At 34.1% G+C, this 14,218-nt stretch overlaps 1 protein-coding gene across 1 annotated transcript in view; it reads left to right on the top strand.

Annotated features, from left to right (window-relative positions):
- The window catches only part of PREX2 (phosphatidylinositol-3,4,5-trisphosphate dependent Rac exchange factor 2), a 519,198-nt gene that overhangs the window by 124,311 nt on the left and 380,669 nt on the right, over nucleotides 1–14,218 (top strand). The window contains exons 4-6 of the mRNA XM_044682545.1: nucleotides 6,816–6,920; nucleotides 8,820–8,921; nucleotides 13,890–14,051. Coding sequence (XP_044538480.1) covers nucleotides 6,816–6,920; nucleotides 8,820–8,921; nucleotides 13,890–14,051 — 369 coding nt within the window. The remainder of the gene's footprint in view (nucleotides 1–6,815; nucleotides 6,921–8,819; nucleotides 8,922–13,889; nucleotides 14,052–14,218) is intronic.

Genomic DNA, 14,218 nt, shown 5'->3' with positions numbered 1-14,218 from the left:
AAGACTTCAGCTCAATCTTAAACAAAAGTGAAATAGGGGACAGCTGGGTAGCTCGGTGGAGTGAGAGTCAGGCCTAGAGACAGGAGGTCCTGGGTTCAAACCCGGCCTCAGCCACTTCCCAGCTGTGTGACCCTGGGCAAGTCACTTGACCCCCATTGCCCACCCTTACCAATCTTCCACCTATGAGACAATTCACCGAAGTACAAGGGTTTAAAAAAAAAGTGAAATAATAATACCTACTTTGAAAACAGCAAAAAAATACAATCAATGACCATAAACTCAAAAATAACTTTTGGAAGAGCTTAAAAAAGACCTCAAAAACCAAATGAGTGAAGTTGAGCAAAAGTTAGGAAAAAATAGGCACAATGCATGGAAATTAAGAAAATTATGAAAGAAAATTCATCCAAAAGAAAAAAGAGATCTAGAAACTCCCAGAAGAAAATGATGTATTAAAAACTAGAATGAGACAAGGGAAAACTAATGATTTAAAACAAGAAGAAATATTAAAGGAAAATCAAGGGAATGAAATAATAGAAGAGTATGAAATTTCTTAATTAAAAAAAGCTGACTTAGAAAGTAGATCAAGGAAAGATAATATAAGAATAGTTGGTCTCCTTGATAGTTATTATAGAAAAAAAAGAGTTTAGACACCATTCTCCAAGAATTCATTGAGGAAATATGCCCAGAAATTCTAGAATAAGAAGGTAAAATAAAATGAGAATAATCCACTGATCACCAACTCAAGAAGCCCCAAAATAAAAATGTACAGGAACATTAGTGCTAAGTTGTGTGACTCCCAGTTTAGGGAGAAAATACTACAAGCAACAAGAAAAAAATTTCAATTTAAGTACTGTGGAGCTACAGTTAGAATAACACAAGACTTAGTAGTTGCAACATTAAAATGATTTAAGACATGGACCACAACATTTTGTAAAGCAAAAAAACTGGGCTTGCAACCAAGAATAATATGTCTAGCAAAGGTCAGCATATTATAAAAGGTAAAAAATGATTATTTAACAAACTAAAGGAGTTTCAACTATTTCTGGGGGAAAACCTAGAAATTAGTAAAAGATTTTATCTGTAAGTAACACACAAAGGTAATGAAAGACTAATCATAAGCATCTCAAAGGTCAGAGTCTTTGATTCCTGTATGAGAAAATGACTTTGCTGGTTCCTGGAAATGGGATCATTGCCTGAATATTTTGAAGGGGCATATATGAATGGAAGACTCAAGGTCAAGGTGAATGTCATGGAATGAGCTGAAATGGTAGTGGAATAGACCAGTAAGATATAGGGTAGAATGGCTATCTCATATGGAGGAAGAATGAGTGGAGGAATTGCCATGGAGAAAGAGAAGAGGAGTTGAAGGGCTGGTAGTACTAAAACCCGCCTTTTGTAAGGCCTGGGATAGAGGGAGAAAAACAGACACAATTAGGAGATGGGATAAAGGAAGGCCTGAGAGCCCCTTTGGAGGACTAAAGGAGTAAGAGAATGAAAGATGAGTTAAGAGAAAGGAGGACAAGTAAATAAGTAAAAGAAGGAAGGGAGGGATACCTAGAGAGGTATACTTATCAAGAGGGGCAAGGTGAAGGAACAATAGAGGATTCTTAGAACAAGGTAGTAGAGGACTTTTTAGAATTGAACTCATATCAAGAATTAGGAGGGCATGGTTGTGGGGATAAGAAAGGAATTTTGGGAAAGGTGGATGAGTAAGAATTAAAAGGTGAGAGGAAAAGCACAAGGGAATGACCTTTGGAAAGGTGGGCCAATTTGGAACTAGGTGGGCAAGGTGAAAGGATAAGGGAACATTTTTGGGAAGGGGTATGAATTGGAGAAGTATTGGTAAAAGGGAATTATACATAAGAGGTGGGATATGGTGGAAAGAAAGGAAGAGGGTGACAAAAACAATGAAAAGGAATAGAGTAGATAGAAATGTACAGCTAATAACTATGACTTTGAGTGTAAATGGGATGAATTCATCCAAGGGAAGAAAGGATAAAAAACAAGGCTTTAACAATGGGTTGTTTATAAGAAACACACTGAAAATGAAAGAGATACATAGAGTGAGGTGAAGGGCTAGAACAGAAAATACTATGCCTCATTTAACCCAGAGAAGGCAATGATAGTGTAAGAGTTAAATTAAGTGTCCAACAGTTGAAGTATTATTTTAATAAAATTAATTATCTGACAAAATAGAACCATGTGACTAAGTTTTCTAACTTCTCAAAATCCCTGCTCCACCAAAACTGCCGAAGGAAAAAAGCTAGAAATGGAACTCCACCCAATTTATATCCTATCTGCATCAGCACATAATGACAGGAAATGAGTAGGGTGCTGGGAAGAGTAGTTTTGCTGGGCAACATAGTTTTTAGGGTAACAGATTCAAATTACACAATCCCCCCTGAGTTCCTTTGGAAGACTAGTCTTGCCACTGGATCTTGTAAACATAACCAACTTATAAATTACAATAATTTGGGGATAAAAGGAAATAGAACAAAACCAATGATTGCTGGGAACATTGACAAAAAAACAATTAGAAGACATTCCCCTGTGGCATAAGAGTATACATACAAAGTAGATGTGTTACAACCCCTCACAGTTCAATAAATTATACTTCATGGTTCATTCTGTGACTTCTGATGCTGTGGAGGTTTCTTCAGGTATCTTCATGGTGCCTTCTTCAAACAATTCATCTTCTAGATTCAAAGGGTTATTGAGTTCCTTTTTCCTGAAACATTTCTTTCTTAAAAGATTTTTAAATTTTCTGACAATTCTACAATGTCTATGACAATTATGCATTCCTCCCTGAGTAGGGTGCTACAATCCTTATGCCAATTACACAATCCTTCCTGAGGAGGGTGTTGACCAACACTCATATATATTCAGGTAGCGACTGAAGTTCATGGCTTTTAATTTTGGCTGAAATGCTCTCTTTTGGGGGCCATTTAAGTATACTATGCCCCTTAGGAAAATTTTTATAGGATTATAACACATCATGGGCTAACCAATCCCTTGGGTTTGCTCCCTCCTTTGGCATGAGACTGCAATAGCTCTAAAGGCATGTCTTTTATATGTCCCATCCAATGTACTGTGAAGGCAAGGACTATAATATTGCTCTCTCCTTTGGCATGAGACTGTAACAGTTCTAAAAGGCTTGTCTTTCATTTGTCTCAACCCTTTTAATATGGAGATGAGGAATAGTGTTATAGCACTTCACTTCAGCTACTGAAATGGACCCTTACCTCTTGTTACAAACAACTCAAAGGTACTTTTATAATGGTATCTTCTCCAGTCCATTCATATGGAGAGTTACAAAAACAATGTAACAACACATACAACTAATTGTCAAAACACAATAACTTAAAGTGACATAGTATAACAGAACTTAATAAACAAAATAAAATCTTAAAAGAAGCAATCAGTAAATACAATATATGTGACAGGATACAGGCACATATAAATGTGACAGGATACAGAGTCCATTTTCCCAATTCCAATACAGAGACTTCCATAAAACAATGGAGTCTGAAAAGGCTTAAAAATCCACCTCCAGAGTCTTTAAGGTTCCTTCCCCTCCCCAGGATCATTATCTATTTAGGTTCCTTTGTCACACCTCTGGGAACTCCCATAGTGATAGAGAATTCTGAGCTGAACACAGTGTGGAGGAATCCTGTATTGTATATATTGTAGAGACTGGGAAGGGGGTGTAGGGAGATAAATATGTCCTCTGAATCTTAGGCAAGCTAATTGCAAGGACCAGTGTACCTAGGAATGGTAGGAAGAAAAAACTTCCTAAAACTGGGAGCTGTTTGAAATAGGTAATGCACTGCTCTTTCATAGAGTGAGCCATGCTTGCAATTCTACTTCCCGTTTGGAAAAGTAACCTTCCTTCCCCTTCCCATTAGAGGTAAAAGGCCAGGGAGCAGCTTGCTTCCCTTGCTACATGGACAGAAAATTAAGAGGGATTGCCTAAGGGAAACATGCCTGGGCTTACAAGGCAAGCAGAGAGCAAGCACTCATCTGTTGGCAATGTAAGGGAAAGACCATGCAGGGAGTTAGCATCGGGAGGCAGGATCGCCAGCAAAAGGTGGTAGTTCTGAAAAAAATTCCCTGAAGGTGGGGGGAAGTTGGGGTGAAAAGCTGTGGCAGGAGAAACATTTTCTTTTCAAACTAATCCACTCAGAAAGAATTAAAGGTTTCTGAACCCCACTTCTGGTCGCCATGAATGTAAGAGTTAAATTAAATATCTAATACTTAAAGTATTATTTTTTATAAAGTTTATTATCTGACAAAATAGAAACACATGACTAATTTTTCTACCTGCTCAAAATCCTCACTCCACCAACATCACTGACAGGAAGGAAAAAAAGCTAGACATGGAATTCCACCCAATTTATATCCTGTTTATGTCAGCATGTAATGACAGGAAGTGAGTAGGGTGCTGGGAATAGTAGTTTTGCTGGGGATTATAGTTTTTAGGGTAACAGATTCAAATGACACAATAGTAGTCATGATTTCTGATAGAATTGGGGCTAAAATGGTGGTGATGAATCAGGTAACTATATTATGTTGGGGGATATTATGGATAATGGAACATTATCAGTATTGGGCTTATATCTATCAAGTGTTATAGCATTCAGAGTTTTAAAGGGAAAACTCAATGAGAGACAGATGGGAATAGATTACAAAACAATAATAGTGGAAGACTTTAATTTTCCCCTTCTAAAACTAGATAATCTAACCAAAACATAAATAAAAAAGAAGTTAAGGAAATTAATAGAATCTCATATTCATAAAATATAACATACATCTGGAGAGCCCACCACTTTCCCACCTGCATGAACCTAGTAATAGATCTAAGCTTGAATGTAGACATAATCCAAACAGTTTCTGGTGGGACAACAGTGATTTAGAGATCATAAATATTCTGCAACAGTCTTGCTTTAACACTCATCATTCTATGGACATAATCCTGTACTTCTGAAAGGTTGTGGCATTTGAACAATGGTTTCACTGGATATGACCAACCTGCAAAGACTTGGTTTTCTAGGGAATATGATCCTGGGAACAGATTGTGTCTGCTGCCTAAGGACCAATCTAGTTAAATATGGCTCTTGTAATATATGTTAACTGAGGACCAGATAGGTTAAGCTGAACAAATTAAATGCTGATAGGAACATGGAGAAATAGGCCTAATATTTCATTGCTATAGCAGCTTCAAGTTGTCTTTTAGGAAACAAAGGAAAATATATATTAAGAGCTCTAAAGTTGTCCATGCTCATTGACCTACATATCTCATTACTCAAATTTGGACCTAAAGGCATTATTGAGAGGATAAAAGCTATGTATGTATGAAAATATTCACAGAAACTTTGTTTGTAATGACAGAATAACTGGAAATAATCTAAATGCAATGATCGGGAGGAATGGCTGAATAGATTATAATATTTGAATGAAATGATTTCTATTTTGCTATTAGAAGTGACAAATATTAGAAATTTAAGGAAAATGAGGGAAATATGTGAAGAAATGAAAAGATAAGAAAAGAAAAGAAGTATAATACACATTATGATTATATTTAAAAAATAGCCACAAAATCAAGATAAAAAGCATTAAAGTAAAATAAATCCAAAGGGAATCCAAAAAGGATGTTTATATTAGTACTCATATGTGATGTACATATTTTTAAGCAAATTGTAAACAATGTGGAGTTCGTGGCTTTGCATATAATTTTTTATGCATTCATTTAAAAGTTTTTTCTTGGTGGTGGGTAGTTATAAAGAATGTAATAAAAATAGAAAAAAAGAAAATATTAGAAATATTTGTGTATATTTTGAGTTTTAAATTGTAGTAAAATAGTTTACAAGTCAACTTTAAAGCAGTATTTTTAAAGGCAAAACAATTACTTCCTAGCCCATGTGTGAATTCTAGCCAGGTATCAGCAAAATCCCAAGAAGATCCCAGGGAAAGTACCATATAACAAATTTCTTATCCCAAAAAAGGGGTGAATCAGAAATTTTAAAAATCTGCTCTTTGATTACAAAATCTCGTACTAAGTAAACATCTGAATGTATATTAGTGAGTTAGTGATTAGTCATAAAAAGTCTGTCATATTTGATATCACTCTATCTTTTCTTTCTTGATATCACTTTACTTACTTATCCCTTCTATCCTTGACTCATTATTACATTTATATGCAGTCTCTGAGTCAGTAATACTGAATTAATCTTTTCCCCTTCCTTGAATATTTCCTGAGTCCTTTTATCCTTGTGCTTTCTTTCCTTTTTCTTTTCTCTCTACTGAGAATATTCTTCAACTCTCTCTGCTTGACGAATTCCTACCCTCCCTTTAAAGTCTAGTTCAAATACTAACTCTTCCCAGAAATCCTGCCCAGTTTTCCCTTGATATAGTTATTAATGACCTTGCCTCTGACATCCTTTAGTATTTAATTTCTCAATTCTCTAATGCATTTATCATGTAACATTATTATAATTTTCTATGTTCCTTGATCTCATTTATACTTTATAAGCTCTACAAATTCAGGTATCCTTACTTAAGCATTTTATCTAAATATTGTTCTTTCTTTGGACCATAACAAGATTCTCTGTATATAGTAAATAGATGCTTAATAGAAAATGTTGATTGAATGAATGAATGTAATTGATTTGATCATTAGATTGGGCACTTTCTCTCCTGTTTGTGTAAGTTGACATATGTACATGTATATCTATATCTGGACATATATACATATCCATATATACATTAAAATGGGAAATAAAAGGATAATCATAATTTTTCCTTAATTATTTTGGCAGAAAGATAAATTTCGTATTTATGATGAATACTGCAGTAATCATGAAAAGGCACAGAAATTGCTTCTTGAGCTTAACAAAATAAGAACTATACGGACATTTCTCTTGGTAGGTATATATTTTTTACTTATGATATTCTGTGATTTCTTTGACAGGCTTACTAAATACCAAGATAAATCAATACCTGACTATAGAGATTGATTTTAGTACAGTGGGTCTTCAACCTTACTCCTAGGAAGTTATTCTCTTTAGATTAATTTTCAGAAGTAAGAGTTAAGCTAAGCATGTGATTTAGAGAGTCCTGAACTTACCTCCTCCTGGTTGATTCAGATTTGGTTCTAAAAGACAAAACAAATTCCTAGAGGGAGAAATAACACTGTGTGTCATAGTTCATCATTTTTATCTGTCCAATTCCCCAGGGTTTAATTTAATCTCCTTTCTGATTCCTGACTGGGACAGGAAGGAAATGCTAAGTAAATGTTGGGTGTGGTAGAAAAGATATATGAAGATTGACCTTCCTTTTTGGAACAGGAATGTTAGAAGAAAAAAATATTCATGTTGATGGTTATACTTGGATATAATGGCAAAATTTTCTTTGCTTTTCCAAGCACAAGACACCATATACTGATGATGCATTTTCAATGCTTAGAATTCTTCCCTTCCTTTCTCTTCCTTCTGACTCCCCCAGCTTCCTCCAAGTCACAGCTAAAAATCTTACCTTCTGAAAGATACCTTTCCTATCTGCTTTAATGCTGGTTGCTTCCCTCTGAGATTATCTTCAATTTATCACACACACACACACATGTCTATATATCATTGATTTCATGTTATTTTCCCCATTAAAATGTGAGTTGTTTGAGAGCAGGTATTGTTTTTGTCTTTCTGTTTATCTCTAGCATTTTTCACAATAATTAGCACAAAGTAGATATTTAATAAATGCCTGTTGACTTGTTGATTTCAAGAAGATTCAAGACTCAGACTGAAGAAGTTCCTTTGAAAGTAAAATTGATTATTCAGTGATTTTAACTGAAAATTTGAAGCTCCTTTCCCAGCATTTTGATTAATCAACTGAGAAATTAGGCTGTCCAATCAATTTTATGTTGTAATTAAGAGTGGACTAGGTTTCAGACCAAGCTTAGGTTTTGTTGTTTAATTTTATTTAAATATATTTTACTTACTGATATTTTGCAGCAAGGTATAATGAAAAGCACAATGGCTTGGGAGTTAGGAAGCTGGAGTTGTACTTACAACTCTGTCATGTGCAAGCATTATACTAAGCAAGTTGCTCATCTCTCATTCAGTTCCCTCATATGTAAAATTGAGATAATAATGCCCACCTTACTAATAAGAATGTGATGTGATGTAGTGAATATGAATGAATAAAGAGCTAGTCTCAGAGCTGGAAAGAAATGAGTTCAAGACCTACTTCCTAATTCCCAAGCAATTGCACTTTCCATTATATTTTGCTGCAAAATATCAATGAGGATAGTGAATTACTGGGATGAGTGACTTGCTTAAGGTCATACTGCTTTTTTAAGGTATAAATTAATTCACAGTTCCCTCTAGAATTCATAAGAAAGCCACATTGATAAATCACAACTTGCTTGTGACTAGTGAATAATGTATTAGAATTTCAATCTAGATTCAGCCAGACATTTGTTATACTAGTTGTTTCACCTCTCTAAACTTCAGTACGCCCATCTTTAAAGGCAAAGAGTTGAATTGGGTGACCTCTAAGGTCCCTTCTTAATAAATATTACAATTAAAAAAACAATAGTTTTAGAACGTTTATGGCTGTGAGCAATATCTTACTTAGCTCATGTAAATGTTATAAAGGACACAACCCTCTTTTCAAAAATTCTTTGTGATTGAATGTGTTCTTTATAAAGGAAAAAAAAACACATTTCATCATGTGTTTTCACAAGTTTTCCAGAGAATTTTATAGCAATGTTAAGTTTTATAGCCGCAGGATTTGATAATTCAATTAATTACTTATTCTTACCCTAGAACTGCATGCTACTTGGAGGAAGGAAGAACACTGATGTTCCATTGGAAGGCTATTTAGTAACACCAATACAAAGAATTTGCAAGTATCCTCTCCTTTTGAAGGTATTTATATTCTTTTTTCTTTGAATCATTTCCTTTGCTAATCTATGATGATATTTTAATACCACTTGACAAAAGCAGTTCTGCTCAACCTAGCAAGATATAGTTGATGTAAAAAGGGTGGGTATTTAAGTACTAAACTAATAAGTTTCAACAATTAATGAGCATAGACTTTTTCATTTCCTAAAAGGATCCTCTTTGAATATATCAATTGAACAAATAAATCTGAAATATTTAATGAATGTGTACTATTTCCTGTAGACTGTATTTAATTCCATATAGCCTTCAATATATTCTTCCCAGCTTCAATATCTAGATTCTCTCAGTGTGTTAAAATCATTGGGATTAGATAAATGATGATTCCAGCTACTAAAGGGACCTGTAGTTGACATTATAGTGCAATTGTCAATGATCTTTAAGAGATGGTGAATAACAAGAAAGCTGTTACAGAACTAAAGAAGGACAGATCTCTTTATGTTCCCTCAAAAAGAAGGATAACATGGAAGGCATAGAAATGATAGATGAAGTAAAATTGATTTGGAGTCAAATTCTAAGACACAATATTGAGGTGATGAACATATGGAAAGGGGATGTAGTGAACATTTTGAGCTGAGATGAGTTCATTAAGAATGAAGTATGGGGAAAAGGGACAGCAAGGTGGCTCAGTAGATTGAGAGCCAGGCCACAGCTACTTCCTATTTTATGAACCTGGGGAAATCACTTAACCCCTGTTGCCTAGCCCTCATTGCTCTTCTGCCTTGGAACCAAAACGGAGTATTGCTTCTAAGATAGAAAGTAGAATGAAGAACAGACCAGTTTTGACCAGAGGTTATTAAGCTAGAATACAAATTAATATCTATCTCTCTATCTATCTATCTTTGATAAATATCTTTCAAAGTGATTGATTTTCTTTGAAATGTTATGTGGTTTCTTTTATTTATTTAAAGGCATTATTCTGGGAAGTCTATAGGATTTACCAGATTGCCAAAGGGTACGTAACACAAAAAAGGTTAAGAATCTTATCCCTATGCTAAATTCATTACTTTTAGAGAAAGTGTTTTGCTATAGTTCAACCATAACTATAGTTTCAGGAAAGTTATCTTTGTTTCCCTGTAGAATTGCTACTTTTTGTGTAATAGGTATTTTATAAATGCTTATGTAATTGGATTTAATTGAATCCTATCCTTGTGGATAAATTAGCATTCCAAAATATCTTGACAAGTTTAAATGTTGGGTTGATTACCTCCTGATGAAATTCTGTAGGAATCAATGAATAGTTCTACACCTGGAATGAAATGATCAACTTTACAAGTATAAAAGATAAACAGGCATGACTATGTAGTATTTTCTATGAAAAAATCTAGGGGCTTTATTAGCCTTAAATCTCAAAGTTAGTAAATAGTGTTGTAGGAATATAAGTTAAGGACAGATTGATTTCTAGCATTAATTTAAAAAGGGGAATTTTTCCATTACAGCGTGACATCCTGCCCAGAAAAATTAATATTATCTTAGTGTTAACATTGGTATAGTATTTCAAGACTAGGAAGTTCATTCTTTTTTGCTCAGATCAGACTATAGCTAGAATTTTGTATTAATTTGAGCAGCTATCTTAGGAAAGAAATTAAAAATTGAAATGTGTCAGGAGTTAGATAATCAGAATTTGAAAGTGCCTTGAGATAATCATATTTGTTGAGAACTGGTTTAAGGAACTGGTGCTTGGAGAAGAGAAGAGCTAAGGTGATCATGACAGTTAGCTTCAAGTATTTGAAGAGCTGTCCCTGAAAGAAATATGAGGTTTCTAATGTTTGTTCCAGTAAGGTTGCTCTAGGAACAATTGGGTGCAAACTGAAGAGGTTATTTTTTGATTCCACAAAAGGGAAATTTAGAGATATCTAAACTTTGAACAAACTGACTTGGAAAATAGTGGGTTCCTCCTTAACTAGAGTTTTTCATGGTGAGGATAGCCATTTTCTGTGTATGATGATCTTGAATGTCCTATTATCTCAGATGTTGTGATGAAAAGCTTTGGATACGTCAATTTGGAGGTGCTGGTGAGATATCAAAATGTAGTTATTCAATAGGCATTTGTTGTTATAGAATTAGAGCTCTGGGATTTGGCAGCTATCTACTTTGAGTATTAATTGAGGTCATGGTAGTGAGTGAAATCATTAAAGGTACTGAGGCAGAAGAAAAGAGGTGTAGTAAATACTTAGTAGAATTAAAGAAATGAAAACTAGAATCTTGGTTTAGATAACCATGTTTTGGCTGTGGAAAGAGGTTGAAGAACCAACAAAAGAGAAAGAATACATAGTCAGATAAGTAAGAATGCAATATTCTTTTAAAACCATGCAAGGAAGGGATATTGAAACATAGAATAGTGGTCAATAGTGGCAAATGTTGCAGAGAAGTTAAAGAAGATTGCATAAAAGTTCATTAGTTTTAGAAATATGAAGATGATTAACCAACTGTCAAATGTTATTAGAATTGAAGGTAAGAAAACTATTTTCAGATCATTGAGAAATGAAAGGGTGATGAGGAAATGGAGGTAGTGACTATTCTTTTTTTTCTTAATGTTTGCCTAGAGATAGGGTGGTGAGTTGAGTAAATTCCACACCTACACTTGAGAGAAAGTTTTTGCTGTGGTTGTGGATAAGAGGAGATGTCAGAATATTTGCAGCTCACAGATAAGAAGCCTAAAGAAAGGGAAATATTAAGGATGCACAAAAGGTAACACATAACTGATAGGGAAAAAGTCTCAAAGGAAAATGACACAAAGTACATCAGGAGTAGAAATGGGGAGATTAGTTCTTGGCAAGTAGAAGGTCAGTTTTCACAGGAGACACTTTTTTGTCTCTTTTATGTAAAGTCCAAAGACCCAAGCATGTGATCAATGTGGAAAGGAAATTATATCAGAACTTGGGAGTGGAGGGGAGCCTTATTCTTTGACTTAGCAAGTGAACTAAAACAATATGATGAAAATATTTTAAAATATATAATAGAATATTTATTTATAAAATGATATTTTTTGATGTTTTGTTTGTAGATGACCCCATGATAAAAATATCCCCACCATTTTTCCTGATTTTCAATTTCTCTCTTACAGCTTTTCTTTAAAAATTCTTATCTTCTGTCTTAGAATCAACATTGGTTCCAATGCAGAATAGCAGTAAGGGTTAGGCAATTGGGATTAAGTGACTTGCCTAGGATCGTAGAGCAAAAAGTGTGCCTCACTCACCTTGTAGCTTTTTAAACTAAAAATATCCTTCCTTAGGTATCATTCCCCTTTATGTGATATTTCTCCTTTAGGATATAATCTCCTTGAGTGCAGGGCTATCCTTTTTGCATTTTTATCCTTAGCACTTAATAGAGTGTTTGACAAAGAGTAAACATTTAATAAATTCTTTTCATCCATTTATTCATTCCTGCAATTATGACATGCTTTCTATAAATATGGTCTTAATTGGTTACTTTTCATCTTTCTAGGAAAAAAACTATATGGATTAAGTTGTAGATCTAAGAAGTTCTACTGGCCTCATTTGTGGAAACAAATTTTTAGGGTTGATAATTAGTGCATTTTCTGTGCGAAGTATTCATATTCCTGTGGAGGAATATGACTCCTCTATTCTTCCAATTTTTTACTGCCCTTCATCAGATAAATTCCATGTTCTTTTTTGGATTACCCTTACAGTTCCTTCATTGAGTAGCATTTTGAACATACTGGATCCATTTTTTCAAAAGATCTAGGCCATATTGAGTGTACAAGTCTTAGCACCTTCATAGTCATCTCTGCGAAACTCACCAGACTTGAGAATGACCTGGAAAGCATGAGATTGTCTTTTATGGTGTGATGATCTATTTTAACTTTTTAAAAAATTATGTTGATAGTGATGTAATATGTTTTCCTTTGGTGTTAGCTTTTCAGAACAGAGTGTGAACATCCTGAACAGAGGGTCAAAGTTGATGGCAGAATTTTCAACAATAACAGAACTTAAAAGAATTTGTTCCAAGAACTGCATATTTTCCCACTGTATGTGAGGGGGATTTTAGTGCCCCTCTTTCTTTAAAAAAAAAAAAGAAATGCCTCATATGTGTCTTATAAAATTGTGTTGGTAATATAATGATAGCATCTGTAGTAAGGAAACAAATGACTAATTAAAAAACAATGTGGTCACAACTGTCTAGACAGTGGGTGAAAATGTTTAATTTTGTCCCTTTAGAAAACAAGGACAAAACCTCTCATTTTATTTAAATGATTAAAGATCACTCTAATTCTTATATTTTGAATAACAAATTATGAACATAACTCAGAAGAATACTTGGATGTGGCTCATTCTTATGGAGTATGTGTTCTTATGTAGTAGATGCAGTAATGTGTATTCCAGAGACTTGCAGACAATTACACAAAAGACAACTATTATAGTTTTGAATTATGATAAATTATTCTGCTGCATTTTAAGAAAATTATGCTAGGTTTTTTTGCTTTGTTGTAGGTAATAATAGATTTTTTTGTCTATTTAACATTTAAAAAAGTAAAATAATTTGTTATATTTAAAATACATAGACCAGTTGGTCTATGACCTATTTAGCATTCTGTTTATAGATTATAGGGAAATATCATCAGTTGAATATTAATTATATGCATTTACAAATTCCAAAGGTTTCTTATAAAAGATTTCTCTTTGACAGATAAGACAATCTTACCAGGGGGGGTGGGAACCTATATTGCATTTTGAAAATTAAATAAACATTGAGAAAGAGAAAAAAAAAGAAAAATGGAGAAGAGCATGTATGAGGATAGCATTTATTCTAGTAGAAATTACATTTTTTCTCATTTTCCTCAGGGAAAGCTGAGCTATTCTATCTATCAAAATAGCTATAATGATCTTTTCAGTTTCTGCTTCCTACTCAGTTTGAACCTGCTGTACTGGAGAACCCAAGATCAAAGAGTGATTTATTTTTGTGTATAAACAGGAGTTGCTGAAACGGACTCCAAGGAAACACAGTGACTATGCAGTTCTGATGGAAGCCCTCCAGGCCATGAAAGCTGTTTGTTCCAACATAAACGAGGCCAAGAGACAGATGGAAAAGTTAGAAGTCTTGGAGGAGTGGCAGTCTCATATTGAAGGCTGGGAGGTACAGTTATGATTCATATGTAAGACCTGGATACTGAGGCGTAGTGGCAAATTTAAAAAAGATACAATATACTATACTTTATATGGCACATTGAAATTTGGTGGCACTGCTACTTTTTATTTAGCAAATGTTGTCTCCTCTGTACAAGTTGCTGTCCTAGCTTGGCA

Source organism: Gracilinanus agilis, chromosome 1 (genome assembly GCF_016433145.1).
Source record: "Gracilinanus agilis isolate LMUSP501 chromosome 1, AgileGrace, whole genome shotgun sequence".
Taxonomy (NCBI): domain Eukaryota; kingdom Metazoa; phylum Chordata; class Mammalia; order Didelphimorphia; family Didelphidae; genus Gracilinanus; species Gracilinanus agilis.
Note: the sequence above shows the minus strand (reverse complement) of the source record. Positions and strands in the feature narration are given on the sequence as shown.